Here is a 21,619-nt window from a genome sequence, read left to right as displayed (position 1 = left end):
GAAGAGTCGGACATGAACAAAAATGACTTGAACGACCATCTATAAGACAAGGGAAGTCTTTGCACAAAAGTGATGGATCTTTAGTCAAAGATTTAGAGATGGAAAGGCCATTAGAGCCCACTAAGTCCATTTCCACATGAGGAAGCTCAGTGTCAGTGACTCATTCAAGAGATTACAGCCAAGATGGAATTCGAACCCAGACTCTTTTCCCTGCTCCCCTGTAAGACTTCTCCTCTATAATAGATTCTTCATTTTGATTTCTCTTCCATTCTAATTAGAAGTTGTTGTGGTTTTTATCACATCACGTTATCACTGATGAGAGATATGATTTTACACTTAGCATATGTATGTATATTCAAGAGGCTGTATGGTGTCATGTAGAAGGCCAGCCAAAATCATGTATTTATTATATGTTTGTTGTATGCTAGGCACCATGATAGGAATTTGGGATACAAAAGTAAAGATCAAAATTATCCCATCCACAAGATGCCTACATTCTATTTCCTAAGACTATAAAATATACATTTGAACACACATATTACACATACAAGTGCATATGTATATATACCACAATATGTATGCATTATATAGTATGTACATATACAGTTGTATATGTTTATAACCATATGTGTGTATACATATACTTACATAATTCCCAATATCATGTGTGTATATATAGTTATATGCATATATAACTATTTGTGTGTATGCATGCATGCATGTTTGTATGTATACATAAGTGTGTGCAGAGAGAGAGAGAGAGAGAGAGAGAGAGAGAGAGAGAGAACCAGAAGTGAACACAAGACTCTGGATCTCCCAAATTCTGCAAGTTTGGTTTCTGTTATTGAGCCCAAGACTAGATTAACTCTTAAGGCTGGCATTCAGTTCAATTCACCGAATGAGAAGTACAGAATTTGAGAGCTGGAAGACACCTCAGAGGCCCTCTAGTACAATTCATACATGACAATAATTCCCCAGTGTAATGTATCCCACAACTAATTTTCTGGTCCCTGCTTGAAAATCTCCATGGAGAGTGAACCCAAGGAAGCAATGTGATCTAGTAGAAAAAACTGCTGAGCTTAGAGCTACAGGTTCCCAATTCATATTCTCACTTTATTACTAGATCATTCTGCACCTCAGTTTCCTCACCTGTAAAATGGATGTGGACCCGATAATCTCTAAGATCCCCTCCAGCTAAGCCTACCACTTACACCTACCTCCAAGTCATTGATAAAAATATTGAGTAGACCAAGACCAAGGACAAGTCCCCACAGCACCCCAGCAGAGCCCTTCTTCCAGGGTGACACTACTCTGAGTAATGTCATTTGAGCCTTCCTCAATTCACCTATACCTGTATGATTGCCTAGACTCTGTTTTGTTTATTAAGGTAGCATGAGAGACTTTGTCCAATGTTTTCCTGATATTCTGGTTCAATCAAGTTAACAAGCATTTATTAAGCACTATTAAGAATTTATTAAGTGTTAATGTGCTAGGACCTGTGCTAAATGCTAGGAATACAAATACAAGTAAAACAAAACAAACAAAAAAACAATCCCTGGCCTCAAGGTTCTTCAAGAGGCTACCCCCAGGACTTGGTAGATGGTTGCATGAAGCTTTTGATTCCTGGGAGTTTCTTAACTGAATGAATCAGAGCTGCTCAAGTATTTTATATAGGGAGGGGTGGGTGGGGTGCCACCCAGGCAGACCTAATTGGTTTCCCACCCCCTGAGATCACAAGCAAAGAGCTCAACTAACTGGGAAATTATGTATATAGAGATATAGCTATACCCCACACATGTACTTATACACAAACATATACATGTGTGATATGGGGGAACTGTATTGTGTGCATATATATATGCACACACAAGCATATTGTTATATATGTATAACATATATGTGTCATATATATGATATGCTTAGAATATTCCAAGCTAGAAATATATAATTTCCATACATATTCCATCTATTGATATTTACATACATAGTATAATAGTATAGGGAACTTACCAGAAATTCCTTCTACCAACACAGAGGGCACTTGTTCTGCAACTTAAAGCCTTAAAGAGTTGTCTAGAGAACCAAGAAATTATGAAACTTTCCCAGAAACACACAGCCAGCACATGGTGAGAGGGCCAACTTCAATCAAGCCCTCTCTGACTCAGAGGCAGGCTTTCTATCCACTAACCTGGATGATAAGTAGAGACGCTCTCCTCACACCGCCTCCTGTATGCACACATATGATAAGTGTACAGTCAGATATCTATCAGAAGAACTTACCATAAAAGCACACCAGTTTGGAATGAAAAGGACCTAACCCTAGTGGGAGGTCCACCACTTATTAGCGTCATATGCTTGTTCAAATAGTCATCACCATCATCACCATCACCATCACCATCATCATCATCATCATCATCAATACTTCATACAACACTTCCTATGTTCTAGGCACTGTGCTAAGCACTACACCAAGATTGCTTCATTTCATCTTCACAACCACCCTGGGAGGTCAGTGCTATTATTATTACACTTTTACCAATGAGAAAACTGAAGGAAATAAGGGTAAATGACTTGCCCAGTGTCACATAGTAAGTGTCTGAGGCTGGATTTGAACTTGGGTCTTCCTGAACTAGGCCTGCTGCCTTAATACAGCTAATGTTATAGATCAGTATGTTATACAGGGTGTCCCGAAAGTCTTAGTGCAGTTGTAAGCTTTTTTTAAAACAACAACAACAACAACAAAAAAAACTTTGCTAAAACTTTTGGGATACCAGGTATGTATGTGTGTATGTATGTTCACACATGTATGTATATATACACACATATATAATAATATACTCATCAGAGAGGAATCGATCACCATAGGTATTAAGAGCCCACTATACTCTGTGCTTGCTAGGCATTGCAAATACAAATTCAAAGCATGAAACTGGCCCTGAGCTTACATTTCAAAGGAGGGAGGGGAGCATCCATAGATATATAAAGCATAATTATAATACATATTCACACATTAGGTAGTTAATTACAAGGTAGTTTGGAAGGAAGGGCAGACACTAGCGTTTGAGAAGAATAATGAAGGGCTTCTTGAGATGTAGGCGGAGCTGCAGTTTAAGTGAGGAGAGGGTCCATGATGCCTACAGGTCAGTCAACCTTGCAAGCCATTATTACAGCCCCTGAAAGTCCGGGCAGACTTCTGGTCGAGGCGGGGCGTAAGTTGAGCTTGGAAGGAGTCGTCCTCTACTTGCTTGGGTCCAGGTGGAGGCTCAGGAGGGCAGACCTAAGGTTGCTGCCCGAGACCGATCGATTTTCCTCCTCCCTGGCTGTGGCTGCTGGAGCTGGTTATCGATCAGCTTCGGAGAAGGAGGCCCAGGCAGGTTCCAGGGATGTTTTAGACGCTGATAGTCTTAACTGGAGCGGAGCCGGTTGGGGAATTAGGACTCCGAAATGAAATAGACCTGGAGCTGAGCCGGCTGCGATTTGTAGCACTATCCAAGGGGATTTGCGCTTCCCCTCTGCGAGGCTTCTCCTGCAAGATGAAAGAGCATTTCGGAGTAGCCTGCCAGCCCCTGGGTCCCCCCACCGCCACCCCCACCTCAGAGAATGGGCACGTGGCTAAATCATCAGAGTTGTTTTTTTTTTTCCCTGCAATTACTAAAATTGGGAAATGGAAGGAGTTGAGGATGGAGCCAATTTCCCTAAAGGGAGGAATGGGACAGGGCAGGGCGGGGTTGAGAGGATAGAATAATCCCTGAGCATGGCACCTGTTGAGAAAGGAACTCCATAAAAAGACTGGGGAGAATTGAAAGGGGACCACACATCAGTGGTGCAGTGACCGACTCCCAGAGAGACTGGGAGCCAGGACAGACCTGTGATCAAATTCTGCCCAATACAGCTCCCTGAACTTGCTCACATTCTTGTCTCCTACTTTGAATCTGTTTCATTCTGTAACATGGGGATAGTAATAACTTTTAGGATACGAGCTCTTAATCTCTCTCTCTTTTTTGTGGTGGACAAATGAGATCTTTGTAAAGTGCTTAGCATACAGCTTTGCACATAGTAGGTACTTAAGAAATACTTGTTTTCTTCCTCCTGGACTGTTCTGGAATCTGGTGAAGCCTATTCTCTGGATAGTGGTTTTAAGGGCACAAATAAAGGACAGTTACAAAGGAAACCACTTATATTGGAATTATACACACACAGCAAACAAATTATATATAGAATAAGTAGGAAATAATAGGAGGAAGACAGCAGAATTAAGACGTGTTGGGGAAGGCTTCCTTTAGAAGGTGTGAGATGATGAGGGTCTGCATTAGAGTGGTAGCAATGTCAGAGGAGAGAAGGGGATATATTTGAAAACAAAATACCAGAAAGATAAAATCGGCAGACCGTGGCAACAACCAAGATAATGAGTTCTGTTTTGGATATATTGAGTTTCAGATGTCTACCATGTGTCTAGCTTGAGATGTCTGAAAGGCAGTTGGAGACACAAGATTGGAGGTCAGCAGAGACATTGGGGCAGGAAAGGTAGATTTGAGAATCATGAGCATAGATAAGGTAATTAAATCCATGGGAGATGATAAGATCACCAAGTGAAGTAGTAGAGAGGGTGAAGAGAAGGCCCAGGATAGAACCCTGAGGGACACCTGTGCTTGGTGGGTGTGATACGGAGGAGAATCCAACAAAGGAAATGAAGAGAGGGCTTTGTCCTCAGAACTTAGCAGTGATAGTATCAAGAAGGAAAGAGTGTTTCCAACAGTGTCAAAGGCTGTAGATAAGTCAATGAGAATGAAGATTGAGAAAAAGCCACTGGATTTGGCAAGTAAGAGATCATTAGTAACTTTGGAGAGAACAATTTCAGTGGAATGATAAAGTCAGAAGCCAGATTGTAAAGGATTAAGAAGAGAGTGAAAGGAGAGAAAGTGAAGGCTTAATGTAGACAGCCTTTTCAAGGAGTTTACAAAGGACAGAAGAGATATCTTCAAAAGATAGTTAGCAACGATGGAATGATGAAGAGAGGGCTTTTTTTTTTTCAAGCATGTGGGAGCCATGGGCAACTTTATAAGCAATAGATGAAAAATAAAAGAAAGAGTGAGGATGACAAAGGGGGTAATCTTTAGGAGGAGATAGGATAGAATGGGATCACTTGAACAAGCAGAAGAGTTGAAGGAGTAAGCCCACTTCATCAAGTAAGAGATTGGCAGAAAATATCTGAAAGATAGGAGATGAAGAAGAAGGAAGAAGAAAAAAAAATTATGGTAAATGGTCTCATTTTTTCTGTAAAATGTGAGACAAGGGTCTCAGCTAAGAGAGTGGAAGAAGGGGGAATCACAGGAGATTTGAGCTGAGAGGAGAAGGTTTGGAAGAGCCATTGAGAAGAATGAGATAGTGAGTGGATAAGTGAGGTATTGTAGGATTGCCTAGCAGCAGTGAGGGCCCAGTTGAGGATATGTAATATAAATTTGTAATGGATATAGTCTGATCAGTTATGTGATTTTCTCCGTATACACAATATGTGTGTAGGAGTGAAGGTGATGGATAGTGGGAGTGATCCAAGACTGAAGCTTAGCTGGGAAAAAATCAATGATTTGATAAAGGGCCTAGGTATTCAAGAGAGGTGGACAGTATAGAGTTGAATTGATTCACTGAAGAGTCAAGATGGAGAGAAGAGAAAAGAGTGACTGGTGGTGGGGAGATATCCTGGCCCGGGATAGATTTGAGGGGGGTTAAGGGATTGGAAGTTATGGTGAGGATTGGGAAAATTAAAATTATGCTGTATCATTTAATAATTGATTCTACTCTGTAATCAACCCTATTCCCCATTTTGCCAAACTCCATTTCTCAGTTAAGGTAAAAAAAAATTTAAAAAAGTGGTCTCTCACAGTCTGAATTAGAAGAGTGTTTGAATGATGTGATCATTCTTAGCCCTCAGGGAATAAAATTAGGGGTAATTTGATCTCCCCCAAGAAGATGACTAACTGGGTGGTCGTCTTTTGGGGTAGTTCTGATTTTCTAGTCAAGATTACTAGAGGCAGTTGAGGCCTGTAAGGCAATTTTTATTGTTGCTGTTCAGTTGTTTTGTCTCATCCAACTCTGTGACTTTTTTTTGGGGGGTGGCAAAGACACTGAGTGGTTTGCTATTTCCTTCTCTAGTTATATTTAATGTTAAGTAGATTATTTTGCATGTGGATATAAAACTATTTCTTTTTCTGATTGAATAAACATATTAGGATGCATAAACTCATCTTCTGTCGGCTTCCTGAAAATACTTTTGGGACAGCTCCAGTGGCAGACTGGAGGATGAGGTTTACACTACTGCTAGGTCTCTATATGTTGGAAAAAAAAAATCATTCCATTTTCATTAGTTTGAAGGCTATTGTTTGGTATGGTGGCAGCTATTAAATACATGTTTATGGGTCAATGTTATGCCTGAGTAATGGTGGTTATTATATTTTATCATCACCTTTATTGTTTACGCTTTGCTCAGCTGCCAAAGCTATACTGAATACAGGAGTCCACACCTTGGACCACTCCTTTGGTTAGTCTCTATGGCTTTGGGCTCGTGTTTTGGGTCCTGGCTTAATATTGGTAGGCAAATGCTCCATTTAAAAAGCCTACTTTGTCATCTTGTTGATTTTCCTTTCCAGACCTTTGGCTTAGGTAGCTGAGGGTCCCAGGAAAGGGCCATTCCTCATCTGTTCCCTAAATTTGCTTCATGACAGTAACTGATTTTCATCCATTACAGGGAAGCACCACACAGTTCCTCTTTTCAGAGAGCAATGTGTGAGGAGAAAGAAAATATTTAGAATGGTAAACATTCAGAAGCTGAGATTTATACCTTCATAAAAGTGCTGTATAGGAATTCTTCATCCCCTATATAATGGTGACATATGAAGTGGGGGCATGATCAGTAGGGGTTAGAGTTAGGGATGGGAAGGGAGGAACTCTCTGAACACACCAGGATGACTATAAGACCAACAGATAATCTTTTGACTTCACTCTTGTGTGCTAAATCACAACCTTAAAGGATAGCTGAATTGTCTAGATGTGAGGTTATCATATGTAGTTGTAATGGATTATTCTGGTGATTTTGACTTCTTGTGAGGACCTTGGACCCTGGACTTCCTAGTCACTGCCATTATATTGGAATTGGAGATAGATAAAATAGGGTGTTACTGAATAATTTAACCAAATTTGTTGGTGTGATTACTTTTAGAGAATGAGGGAGAATGATATTCATGTACTCTCTCTGTGTGTGTATGTGTGTGTCTCTGTCTGTCTCTCTCTGTCTCTGCTTGTCTCTCTCTCTTTCTGTCTGTCTCTGTCTCTCTCCTGGTAAGGGTTTGTGATGTCATTAACATGGGCAACTCCCTTGTGTGGAAAATGTCTCCAGAGATGCAAATCAATGACTTGTCTGTAACTTATAATCTTAGAATGTCTGGGACAGTTTCAGATAAAATGATTTTCCTATGACCACACAGCCGGCATCTTTCAGCGGTAGGATTGGGGATATAGTATAGTGCACCGGAAAGAGGAATGCATTTGGAGTCAGAAGGTCATAGCTCTAAAGTTGGAAGAGGCCATTTAGTTCCCCTCCCCCCTTCATCAAATAAAAGGGGAAACAGCCCCAGATGGAATGTATGACTTGCCCAGTGTCACACAGGTAGTAAGCAGATGAGCTAGAATTTGAACCTCTATATTATGAGTCCAGAACCAGTGTTCTAAACCTGTGTTTGAATTCTGCCTGTTTTACCAGGTCACAAGTACAATCTTGATGAGATATTTACTTTCTTAGGGCCTCAGTTTCCCTTCCTGTAACAGAGTAGGCCTGGATAACATCTAATGTGCCTTTCAGTTCTAAATTTTGGATCCTATCACTCTGTCTCCAAGTATTTGGAGACATTCAATAAATATTTATTAATCATCTAGTGTGTGCCAGGTGTTATGCTAGGCACTGCTGATTATTCAATTCAATAAACATTTATTAAGTCCCTGCTATGTGCCAGGAGCTATGCTAAGCACTGAGGATACAAAGAGAGACAAAAGACAGTCCCTGCTCTTGAGGTATTTACAATTTAGTAGGGGGTATAATATGTGAACAAATATATACAAAGTAAGTTATATGATGGATAAATAGGAAATAATTAAAAGAGGGAAACAACTGGAATTAAGAGGGGTTGGGGAAGGCTTCCTGCTGAAGGTGGAATTTTAATTGGAACATAAAGGAAGCCAGGAAGCTAAGTAGTCAGAGCAGAGGAGAGAAAGCATTCCACACATGGAGGATAGCCAGGGAAAATTCCCAGAGCCAAGAGATGGAGTCTCTTGTTTGACAGCCAGGAGGCCAGTGTTACCAGATCAAAGAGTAAGGTGTAAGAAGACTGGAAAGGTAGGAAGGAATGTTTACAAAGGGCTTTGAATGTCAAACACATAATTTTGTATTGGTTTCTGGAGGCATTAGAAAGCCACTGGAGTTTATTGAATAGGCAAATGACATGATCAGACCTGTGTTGTGGCTGTAGTGGCTGAATGGAGAATGTATTGGAGTGAGGAGAAAATTGAGGCAGGTAGATCTACCAGCAGGCTATTTCAAAAATCCGCACATGAGGTGATGGGGCTGGCATCCAAGTGGTGGCAATGTTAGAGGAGAGAAGGGAATGTATTCAAAAGATGCTGCGAAGGTGAAGTATTGGCAACATCGTGGATATGGGGAGGAGGAGATACTGAAGAGTTGGGAATGACTTCTAGGTTGGGAAATTGAGGACTGGGTGGATGGTTGTTGACTTCTACAGTAACAGGGAAAGTAGGAGGCCAGGAGGGTTTAGGGAAAAAGATAATGAACTCTATTTTGTACATACTGAGTTTCAGATGCCATTCAGTTTGAGATGTCTGAAAGGTGGTTGGAAATATGAGATTAGAGGTCACGAAAAAGACAAAAACAGACACATTTACATAAATATAAATTATAGACAAGTTACATAATTAAGTAATAGGGGTGAGAAGGGCCTTAACACTGGACCTCTCATAAGTGGTAGCCCTCGAAATAAGCTTTGAAGAAAATAGGAGATTTTACAAGCAGGGGCGAAGGTGTTGAATGCATTCTAGTCATGGGGAGGAGAGGAAGCCTGTGCAAACACAGAAGGAGGAGATGCAATGTTTGCATGTGCTGAACAACAAAGAGGACGTGACTAGAATAGAGACTGAGTGAACAGGAGTAAGGTATAAGAGGTTACAGTTGAAAGAGCATGCTTTTTGAAGTCAAAGGGCATGGGTTCAAATCCTGTTTTCTACTTAACTACATGTATGATGTTGGTCAAATCACTTAATGCCCACAAGACTTACTTTCTTCATCTCTAAAATGAGGGAGTTTGACTAGAAAACTTTAATAGTCCCTTCCAGCTCCAAATCTATAATCTGATAGGCCTGAATAGACAGACTCAGATTGCAAAGGCCTCATGACTTTATCCACTATACCACACTACCTTGTTTCTATTGGTATACTGAAAACTGTACTATGAAAACAGATCAGATGAAGAATTAGGGCAGAAGGTTCTATTCTCAGAGAGTTTCTTGATTTTTTCATTCTGAGAGTGATTGTCTGTATTGACTAGTGTGTGCTTGGGGTAGGGGTGTGGAGGGGGACCCAGGTTGTGAAGAAACCTAAAGCCATCTTCAAAAACTCCAAAATCAATCACCATCTCTTTTTATGGCTGGTAATTCTCGAGGAAGGATCAGGGCATTACTTTGCACAGAATGGACACGTGCATTGCTCTCCTGTTTTCCTGTTCAAAGTGGTGATGTATGCTAAAATAATAACACTTAAAAACAAACAAAAAAAACCCTACTCTCCCCAAAGCAGAAGGATGCTTAACTTTTCAGAAAGGTACACTAGGGGAAAATCTGGAAATCAGAAATTCGATTGTAGGCCAAAAGGTAATTTTTTTTTCATTCAAATGCATGGTTTGGTTTCGGCCTTTGTATCTGGGGGCAAATTGGTAACACGGAGGCATCTTTGACGACTTCTGACATATTGACAAAGGAGTCTTGGAATGACAACCTGGGGACTGATGGAAGGGGGACTGGTGAGGAGGGAAACGTTTAAGAATACAAAGTGGGAGCCACTATGCTTTCCTTTTCATCAATTCCCGCCGTGGAGCGGCTGCAGAATATGTTTGGTAAAATAATGCTCAAAGACTAAAACAAATAAAATTTAATAAACATATACTTCCACATCTCAACAGATGGCAACTCAGAGAGGAGCCTGCAGCAAGGGGAAGGCATATTCTTGCCTATCTTTTTTAATAACAGCATTTATTAAATGCCTATCCCTATTACAGACTCATGCTCAGGGGGGTAAGAAGAAGGGAGGAGTGAACTGCTAGCAGGGAGAGAAGAGAGTAGAGGAAGGCTGGCCAACTAGAAATGACAGAGGAAATGGATCCCAGGGCTCAGCCCTCCCAGAGAATTCTAGAACCAAGAGCTAAATGGAGCCTTTAATGCTCATTGCTCCCAATCCTCATCTGTCCATTAGAGAGAGGAGGCAACTGTAGCCCAAACAGGGAATTTAGATTGCCCAAAGTCCAGTTTGCTCATTGGATGGATGAAAAAAATGGCCCACAGAGGAGAAAAGTTAACAGGTTCCTGGTCTAGTCTGTTCATTGGACAAATGAAGAGACTGAGGTCCAGGGAGAAGTCATTTACTCAAAGTGACATAATGAATAGAATGTAAACTCAGTGGGGTCAGACTTTTGTTTATGTGCGTTTAGCAACTAGGTTAGTGCCAGGCACTTCAACAAGTAGAAAAAAACAAACAAAAACAACTAGATACATTATTTCATCAGAGTACGGTGATTATGGAACGTCACTGTTGGGGAGTCAAGCCCCTGTGAGGCAACCTAGTTTGAGAGACTTGTCCAGTGAACTAATATATTCAAAGCACTTTGTGAATCTTAGAGTGATAGCATTGACTTTAAATATGGGCATTTTAAACTACTTAATAACGTGGAAAGACCTGGGATAACAAAGACCAAGATGAAACAGGATTTTGCCTTCAGGAAGCTTACATTCCTACTGTACACATACAACACATATTGAGATAAGTGAACAGCATATCTATAAATTAATAGAATTTCAATAGGGAAGAGCCTTGATTTTTTTTTTGTGCATGTATGTGATGGTGAAGAGTAAACAAACAAGATTTTTTTAAAAATCTAACATAAAAGATAACATGAGCTATGTTTTGAAGGAAGCTAGGGGCTGCATGAAGTGAACAGTGTAAGTATTCCGGCCCCATGCTTCTGCATCCCAGATGTTAGGTTTGGATTTCTTAGGTCTGGTCTCTTGAGAACCCACAATTCACCTTGGTGTGCTTTGGGTCAAAACATGAAACCCAGATATAAGACACAGAGAAGCCTATAACTACAAATGTTCCCTCAACAGATCCCTGCAACCAAAATAACACAGAATGTTAATGTCATCAGGGAACCTCTATGAATACAGATTATAATACAGTAGAATGTGTTCTAGGACAATTATTGAGGAGGCTTGGATATTCTACTGCTCAGATCGTTTCCAATCAAATCTTATAAAAAGGACTAATGAAATTTAGTGTAGTATATATTGTCATGGGTTTTGAGTCAGGAACAGCAAATTTCAGACATTTACTAGCCCTGTGAACTTGGGCAAAGTCACTTAACTCTGTCAGCCTCAGTCTCCTTATCTATAAAATGGATCTGTCCCCTAATACATTCACATTAGAATTTTGATATATACGCATATGTGTGTGTTTGTATAACTTTGAATACCTTAAAGTATTGTACAAATTTTAGACATAATAATAGGAATAACAGTAATAGCAATAGTATTAATAGAAAGCAGAACAACAATAGCAAAAACATCAGGCTGGTCTATACTTGAATGTTTTTTTTTTCCTACCTTCTTGTTTTTGAAGTTCCCTCCATCTTTTGTTCTATCACTTTATACAATTTGATGATAGAACTATGAATTTTTAGGGCTGGAAAGGAATCTTAGACATTTTCTAATTTAACCCTTTATTTCGCAGAAGAGGAAATTGAGGCCCAGAAAAGTTCGAACACTTTTTTTTTAATAATTTATTTACGTTTAGTTTTCAACATTCACTTCCATAAGATTTTGACTTTTAAATTTTCTCCCCTTCTCTCATCCCCCCTCCCCAAGATGACTTGCAATCTGATATAGACTTTATTTATGCATTCATATTAAGCATATTTTCCCATTAGTCATGATGTAAAGAACAATTAGAACTAATGGGAGGAACTACGAGAATGAAACAATAAAACAAAACAACAAAGGAAAAGGAGAGCAAATAGTATGCTTTCATTGGCATTCAGACTCCATAGTTCTTTCTCTTTATGTGGATAGCATTTTCCATCATGAGTCTTTTGGAGTTGTCTTAGATCCTTGCATCGCTGAGAAGAACCAAGTCTATCGAAGTCAGTCATTGCACAGTGTGGCTGTTACTGTGTTCTGTGTTCTCCTGGTTCTATTCATTTCAGCATCAGTTCATTTAAGGCTTTCCAGGTTTTTCTGAAGTTTGCCTGCTCATCATTTCTTATAGCGCAATAGTATTCCATTACATTTATATACCACAACTTGTTCAGCCATTCCCCAATTGATGGGCATCCCCTCAATTTCCAGTTCTTTGCCACCACAGAAAGAACTGCTATGCATATTTTTGTACTTGTGGGTCCTTTTCCCATTTGTATGATCTCTTTGGGATACAGCCCTAGAAGTGCTATTGGTGGGTCAAAGGGTATGCACAATTTTATAGCCCTTTGGGCATAGTTCCAAATTGCTCTCCAGAATGGTTGGATCACTTCACAACTCTACCAACAATGGATTAGTGTTCCAATTTCTCTACATCTTCTCCAATATTTATCATTGTCCTGTTTTGTCATGTTAGCCAATCTGATAGGTGTGATGTGGTACCTCAGAGTCATTTTGATTTGCATTTCTTTAATCAACAGAGATTTAGAACTTTTTTTATATGACTGTAGATAACTTTAATTTCTTCCTCTGAAAACTGCCTGTTCATATCCTCTGACCATTTATCAATTGGGGAATGACTTGCATTCTTATAAATTTGACTCAGTTCTCTATAAATTTTAGAAATGAGGCCTTTATCAGAGATATTGGTTATAAAAATTCTTTCCCATTTTTCTGCTTGCCTCCTAATCTTGGATACATTGGCTTTGTTTGTGCAAAAACTTTTCAATTGAATATAATCAAAGTTATCCATTTTGAATTTCATAATATTCTCTCTCTCGTTTGGTCATAAATTCTTCTCTTATCAATAGATCTAAAAGGCAAACTATTCTTTGCTGTCCTAGTTTGTTTATAGTATCAGTCTTTATATCTGAATACTATACCCATTTTGACATTATCTTGGTATAGGGTGTAAGATATTGGTCTATGCCCAGTTTCTGCCATACTATTTTCCAGTTTTCCCAGTAGTTTTTGTTAAATAGTGATTTCTTATCCCTGAAGTTGGACTCTTTGGATTTATCAAATAGTAGATTAGTGTAGTCATTGACTGTTGTGTCTTGAATACCTAACCTATTCCACTGATCTACCACTCTATTTCTTAGCCAATACTATGTATTTTTGATGATTGCTGCTTTATAATACAATTTAAGATCTGGTACAGGTAGGCCACCTTCCCTTGCTTTTCTTTCCATTAGTTCTCTTGGTATTCTGGACCTTTTGATCTTCCAGATGAATTTTGTTATTTTTTTTAGCTCTATAAAATAATTATTTGGTAGTTTAGTTTAAAGAATTCTTGACTGTGGGACCTTGAACAAATTACTTAACTTCCCTAGGTATCAATTTTCTAATGTAAAATGAGGATGTTAGACTGAATAACTTTTCAGATCCCCTTTACCTCTTCATCTCTGGCCCTATGATTTGTCCAAATTCATATAGATAGGAAATAATAGCATTGGGATTTGAAACTGTGGCCTGTAACTCAAAGCCCAATGATTCTTTTCACTACTCCATGCTTTCTCCCTTTCGTGGAAGAGTTTGGACTAGATTGAACCCAGGTTTCCTGACTCCTGGCTCAAGGTTCCCTCCATTCTGTCACTGGGACTTATCTTTTATTCTCATCCTCTCAGTAAAACAGTTCTGACTAGCCCAACAATGAAATTAGAGAAGCTTCCCCCCTCTTTAAAGTGTCTACTCACTCTGATCCTTCATCTTTTTGTATGGAGAGAACCCTGGGTTCTCAAATATTAAACCAGCAGAGAACAAACTCTCCCAAGTCCAGTCTTACTAAAAAAAAAAAAAAGACTTCAAATCTGTTTCTGCAACAAACTTTTTTTGCTTTCTGAGGACCAGCCTGGCAATGGATGGAGAGGGGCATGACCAGGATGCTAAGCATGTGGTAATGAATGCTTTGTCAGTGGTAACCCATGAAACAAAGAAAAATACCCAGTGGTCCTTAGTCCTTTCTTCTGCTCCTGCTAAAGTGGTAAAAAAGGAGGGAAGACACTAAGAATCACCATCTTTAAACCATCTATAAAACTATGTGTGTGTGTGTGTGTGTGTGTGTGTGTGTGTCCTTAGATTAGAAGGCAAAAAGGTCATAAAGCCATTGAACTATTACTATCCATTTGTCACTTACCAAATATTTGTTAATTGTTCACAGTTTTCAGGTACATTAGAAAACTCCAGAAGACAGGGACCATGTCTTGTTGACTTTTGTATCCCTCACAGCTCTTAGCTTGATATTCTGAACATTTTAGGCCCTCAAGAAATATTTGGTCATCACTAGATGATGGATTAATACCAGAAATTTGATATCCATATCAACCAGAATAACCATTCCTCCAGACTTGTGTTTTCATTCACTTATTCACAAAAATAATTAAGTTCTGACTATAAACACACATCGACAGACATACATGTGTACATACATACACACATACATAAAGACAGACAGACAGACAGATAGATAGATAGACAGATGGATAGATAGATAGATAGATAGATGATAGATAGATAGATAGATAGATAGATAGATAGATAGATAGATAGATAGATAGACATATATAGGTATATAGATAACAGACACTGTGTGAGACTGGAAATGCAAAGACAAAAGTGAAATAGCCACAGACCTTAAGGAGATTCATTCTTTTGGAGGGAGGGAAGCAGTACATATAGAAGTAAGTACATACAAATGTGTCATTTTTTAGGGAAGGATGGGACAAGGGAAGGGAGCAGGGTGACGATATGGACAAGTCTCTTTCAGTAAGTGGTACTTGAGCTCAGTCTTGAAAGAAAGTAAAAATTCTAAGAGGCAAATATGAGAGAACATGCCAAGTATGGGGGGATGGACAGACCACACAAAGGCATGGAGACACAGTGAGGAGATCCATATTCTCCATCTCTCCTTTTGCCATCTGTTTATCAGAATGTGTGCTGTCTCCCTGCTCCTAGTAAAACAGAAGCATTATGTTCTTCTCTATTTTTAATATCAATAATTCAAAGATTGGTGGTTTTGCTGGTGTAAGGACTTCCTTAACTCCTCCACAACTTAGTAAGCATGATATATGAGTTGCTGTACCCCTTCCTTCCCTCTTCCCACCAAAAAAAAAATCATTTGATCTTTAGGTGATGAGTTTCTCCCATCCTCAGTTGCTCTTTAGTGACTCTCTCTCTCTCTTGCATTTGGGGTATAATGCAAACTCCTCTGCTTGACATTCACAACTCTTCACAATCTGGCTCCACCTACCCATTTCAGCAGATTACCTATTGCTACCCACTCGGGCACACTGTGTTAGAGACAAAGTTCTTGCTTGCCCTTCCCCACACTGGATATTCTGCCTCCTGCTTCTGCTCCCTTGCACTGGCATGTTCCCCATGCCTGGAATATTTTGCCTCCTCATCTCCATCTCTTAAAATCCCTACTTACATTTAAAGTTCAGCTCAAGTGAAACTTCTTTGTCACCTCAATAGTTAGTACTTTTGAACTCAAATTACTGAAGCAAAATCAAATTGATTCTACTTCATAAAGAATTTTATTCTGCAATACCACTGATGTTTTTGTTACTGCCTAAGTCATGTTTTATTGCTTCTGAATTAAGTTTAGAATTTCAGTTTTTTTTTCTGTGAAATAAATGGTCTATTCTTATGTCAAGGAAATCTGTTATTTCTTTCCCACTAGTTGTCCATTAAGGAAGTCTGGTCTGTTAGTTCACTCCTTTGAGGAAGTCTGGTAGCCTATCCATGTACCACTAATTAATCTTGAAGGTGAACACAATCAATTAGCAACAAGATGGAAGGAGAGATGGTTGCTAGCCCCACACAACCAATCTCCAGCCAACTATACTTTTTTTTTCCCATTTATGATGCTCCAGGCATTGTAACCAATCATACTGTTTTCTCAATCTATGATGCTACCTTTTACTGTTGCCACTCCTCCTTTTGGCAGCCCAACCTCAGGGTCTTAGTTATTGATAAGGAGGCTGAGACCCTATTTATTGGCAAATTCATGCTTTGCTGATAAATCGATTGGGCTCAATTTACCTTAATTTCAATCATAACATTATTTTGTACTAGTTAATCAATCAGTCAACAAATATTTATTAAGTGTTTAGTGCCAGGCATTGTGTTAAGCTCTGGAGATACAAACGGAGGCAAAAAAAATTGTCCTTGCCCACAAAGAACATATATGTTGAATGTTTACTTTATGTGCATATGTGTTTTCCCCAGAATACAAATTCTTTGAAAGCAGAGACTCATTTTTTCTATCTCCATTGTCTTGTACAGTAACCCTTTCCTTTTTTTTAACCATGACCTATTATTCCATGGGTTTTTCCTACTACTGCATATCAACACTGTCTCTGAAACTTACAGATTGTTGCCTAGAAAAGAGAGGTCTGAAAATGACTTTCCCAATGTGTGTCAGAAGCTGGATTTGTCTTCTTGGCTCAAGTCTAGTTCTCTCTCTCTCTCTCTCTCTCTCTCTCTCTCTCTCTCTCTCTCTCTTTCTCTCTCTCTCTTGCTCTTTCCTTCCTCTCTCTCTCTCCTTCACTATGATGTGTTAAAGGCCTAAACAACCTTGCTCTATCCTATCTAACCTCATTGAACACTGCTCCCTTTCCCGAATCCTGTGATCCAGCCAAATTAGCTTTTGTACTTTTCAATGGTCCATTCTCCAAGCTTGGGATGCTTTCTCTCCTCACCTCCACCTCATAGAGTCCCTTCTCAGACCTTAAGACAAAGCTCATGTGCCATTTTCTTCATTAAGCTTTTTCGTATCTCTCCAACTGCTAGGGTCCTTTCCCCCATTTATATTATATTTACCCTTGTATTCACACTCTCTATTTTTATGTGTACTTGGTTTTTTCTCCCATTACAATGTAAGCTCCTTTTGAATCAGATTTTTTTTTAACATATATCCTCTAGTGACTACTGCAGTGTCTGGCTTAGAGCAGCACATGCTTAATAAATGTTTGTTAAATTAACTGAAATTGAACTTCATCAAGCTGGTCCTTGTACTTACAACTTTTTTTTCCAGTTTAATAACAGTGCCAGAGTTTACACTCTGATGATATACCTTTTAGGAACTCAGGGAACCCTCCATACTGCATTGAGACACTGGAGGGAGACTTCAGCAGAAGATCATTATGTTTAATTAGTTTGATTTTTTTAAATAAAAAAAACAGATTTGATAGAAAATTAAAAAAAAAACAGATTTGATAAGGAATTTACAAAGTCACAGAAGATAAAAGTTGGAAGGAACCTCAATGGTCATTAGGACCAACTTATGTACAAAAGGAATCCCCTTATCCCACAAGTGGTTCTCTAGCTTCTGCTTAAAGATCTCCAAGGAGGAAAAACCCGCCAGTTTTGAAAACATCTCATTCCATATTGGGCCTTGTATGGTCCACATGATCCATGATGCCTATTCAGTGATATACTAATTTTAGGCAAAGGGCCTAAGTGGAAATCAGTAGCCTCTGAATTGTTGAGATTGCAAATTTGAATATATAAAGTAAAACCAATATCAGCCTTTTGATGGGACCACTTCTAAAATCAGGAACTCCATTGCTTTTGGTCAAAATACTTTTGTTTTAGAGTTGTCTGTAATCGGATCCTAAAATATTCATAGCAGCCTTTTCTTGTGGTGGTAAAATAAAACTGGAAACAAAACAAATGTCCATCAATTGGAGTGTGGTTGAAAATATTGTGATAGGTGAATGTAATAGGAGAATAATTGGAACTAGAATTGGGAAGAATATTACCGGAGGTCTAGTCCAACTCTCTCATTACAAAAAAATGAGGAAAGTGACGGCCCCAGAAGTTAAGTGACCTATGCATCAATATGTATGCAGTGATTTGAAGAGCCAGGATTCAAATTCAGGTGGGAGGATCAGAAGATGTAAGGTTGGTGGTGACCTCAGGAGCCATTTTACAGATGTAGAACAGATGCCTATGGAGGTTAAGTGAGCCGATCGAAGTTACAAATGTAATAACCAACAGAGTCACAATCTGAATCCAGGCCCCCTGATCCCTGGGAGAGTGTGTTTTCCTCTCTACTACTCTATATCAGATGTTCTGATTCTTCATTTGATGCCCTTCCCACTTTATAAAGATGAATCTATGGCATTAGTATGGTGTCAAGTCAAGACAAAAGAATTGTCATTTATTAAACATCTACTGTATGACAGGCACTGTTTTAAGCACTGGGGATGTGAAAAAAGCACAAAAATGGAATATTATCACTTTGTGAAAAGTGGTGAATACAAAGAATTTAGGAAAACATGCTAAGAATTACTTTAACTGATCCAGAGAGAAATGAAAGCCAAAGAGCAATGCTTGAAGTGTCTATAATAATAGAGATATTAAAAAAAGACCAAAAGCAAAGCATTGAACAATTATAATAACGAATCTGGACTATAGAAAAGAGATGAAAAAGTACCTTCTCTCTTTTTTCCCAGTAGAGAAGTGGGGAACTATGGGTATGTAATAGTCAGATCAGATCACCCTATTGGTTGGTTTTGCTTAACTGTTTTTCTTTTCCAAAGTAGGAGATTTATTTTGTTGTGGAGTTTATCTGGAAATGACTTCAGTATGAAAACCAAGTATATTGATATCATGTACTAAAAGAAAAAAAAGTACAGATTGACTGGGTGCCAATGGGAAAGGATAACTGGGGTTCATAATCTTGAATAATCAGATTCCCCTTATCCACATTCCAGCTTTGACTTATAATGAGATGTTCCCAAAGAACTATGAGTCAGGTGTTTGTTCTGATAAAACAACAACAACAACAACAAAACAATCTGCTAATTCAAGTTGCTAAGAAGGATGGCAATTTAAGGTCTCACTTCTGAGATCTGATTAAAAAAAAAAAAGCCACGCATCTGAGATGCCATTACTGAGAAGAGGACATTTAGAACCCTGTCATAAGTGAATTTTAAATGTAACTCCCCAGAAATATATCATGCCATTAGGCACAATTGATAATATGGAAACTGACTTCATTCCTTGCAGGGATAATAAGCAAAACAAAGTGAGAGGTGGGGGTAGGATTTGGGCAGCTACCATGGTTGGCTAAAGATAAATCATTGAGGTGTCTGATGAGCCATTGTCAAAATGAAGTTTAGATATACAAAGAGACTGACAGAGCTTTGGAAAACAATTTTCTTTTAAAGGAAAGTTAATGTCTCTGGGAAAGTTGCTTAAAGCTTTTTATCTCTTCAAAATTTTTAAAACCTTTTTTGTTTTCTTTTTAAACTGTTAGAGAATTGTGTTTTTCTGTCTCCCTTTCCTCTCTTCCCACTCTCCAAAACACAGACTCTTCCTCAAAACTGGAAATCAGTTTTTACTGAGTCTCCCAACGTCAAAAATGTTTTAAGTGGGAGAGAGATTTTTTTTAATTGTACCTATTGCCTGTTACAGACATAAGGAACATTGCCCTTCTGTCCTCAAGCTATTTGCAACTTATTATCTTGTTCAACATACCCAGTGCCTGGCAGGATGGAGATTAGAGGTTCTTAATATTCATTTCATAAAGAAACATCTCATTCAATTTCAGAATGGGTGCTGCAATATCGGGGTGTGATGGATTGACCTAAAACCTCTGAACTCTGTGGTGATTCACCTGAAATCACTTTTTGATCTGTGTTTGATTTGCCATAGTGATCTCACTGTTGCTCTTTCTTCCTGAGAAAAAAGCCCCCAGATCTCATCGTAGGGAGTGAAGACTTCCCTTGCTTTTAGCATTGGCTGCCTCACAGTTTCATTCTGACACCCAATGGAAGAATGAAAAACAAAACAAAACAAAACTCAAGTCATCTGAGGGTCCAGCCTGGGTGTGTTTGGAGCACCTAGAGGAGAGACTGATCACTTTTCATTTATGTATTGAAGATGTACAGGTGTGGGTCAAGTCACATCGCATTAATTCAGCAAATATTTATTAAGCACTTATTATGCGCTTGGTATTGTGATAAATTCTTGAGATATAAAAGAAGTGAAATAGACAATGCTCATTTCCAAGAACATACATTGAATAGAGGAGGAGACATGGAAACAAATTAAGAGATACAAGATATACATAGAGAAGGTGGAAGGCATTATGAAAGCTGAAAGCATCACCATCTAGGGAGGCCCTAGGGAAGGCCTCCCAGACATGATGGAATTTGTACTAAGTCTTGAAGGAAGTCAGGTGAATTAAGAGGTGGAAGTGATGGACAGAGCATTCTAAGAATGAAAGGCAGCTAGCACAAAGGTGAAAAGAAGAGAAATGGAGTGCTGTGTTTGAAGAACTGCAAAAAGGCTGATATTGCTTGAATGTATAGTGCCTGAAGGAGAGCAAGGTGTACAAAGACTGGAAAGGCAGAAGGGAACAGATTATAAAGAATTTTAAATGACAAACAATGGTTGTGTTTGATCCTGAAGGTATACAGAAAGCCACTGTTTCTTTGTGTGTCTTTGGTCATTGGAGTGTGTGGCATGGTAAAACCATATGTTCTGGTAGCTGAAAGAAGGAAAGATTTGAAGAGGGGAGAGAATGGGATGGGGGAGATGATTTTGACCCCCCCCATCTGTGGATCCCATAACCATAAATAAAAAAACAATCTTTAATACTGGATAGATTCTGCTACTCTATTTCTCCCTCATTTTTTACACCTTGACTGCTTTACTATTTTGTTTTCTAAACTGAAAATTATTTCTGTTTTCTTAATAGACTGGAAGGAAAGAAAAAGGAGATCCTCTAAACATTGCTATTGATAAGATGACCAAGAAAACGAGAGATCTAAGGAGACAGGTACTGTTTGTTCCCTCAAGTGCATGGCAATTCCTGGTGATGCTGGGAATGTCCTTCTCTGGGGCAGCCAATACTAGTGGCCCAGTATTTGGCTATTCCCAGTACTGGCTGCACAGAAGTAGAATGACATCCCTAGATGCTTATTGATACCCAAACTGCTAGTTGGGAGGAAAAGAGGCACTGTGATGATCCTTGCTTTTTGGGACTCCTGAGAGTTGGTCACCAAGGAGAAGGGATTATCCTTGGGCCTGGCTTTTGGTGATATCTATCTATCTATCTATCTATCTATCTATCTATCTATCTATCTAT

General features: G+C 39.0%; 1 protein-coding gene across 1 annotated transcript in view; it reads left to right on the top strand.

Moving 5' to 3' along the window:
• CTNNA2 (catenin alpha 2) overlaps positions 1–21,619 on the top strand; it is a 1,364,056-nt gene that overhangs the window by 971,142 nt on the left and 371,295 nt on the right. Inside the window, exon 8 of the mRNA XM_027846144.1 lies at positions 21,230–21,310. Coding sequence (XP_027701945.1) covers positions 21,230–21,310 — 81 coding nt within the window. The remainder of the gene's footprint in view (positions 1–21,229; positions 21,311–21,619) is intronic.

The sequence above is a fragment of the Vombatus ursinus genome, unplaced genomic scaffold (assembly GCF_900497805.2).
Source record: "Vombatus ursinus unplaced genomic scaffold, bare-nosed wombat genome assembly UNPS02015066.1, whole genome shotgun sequence".
In the NCBI taxonomy this organism is placed as follows: Eukaryota; Metazoa; Chordata; class Mammalia; order Diprotodontia; family Vombatidae; genus Vombatus; species Vombatus ursinus.
Note: the sequence above shows the minus strand (reverse complement) of the source record. Positions and strands in the feature narration are given on the sequence as shown.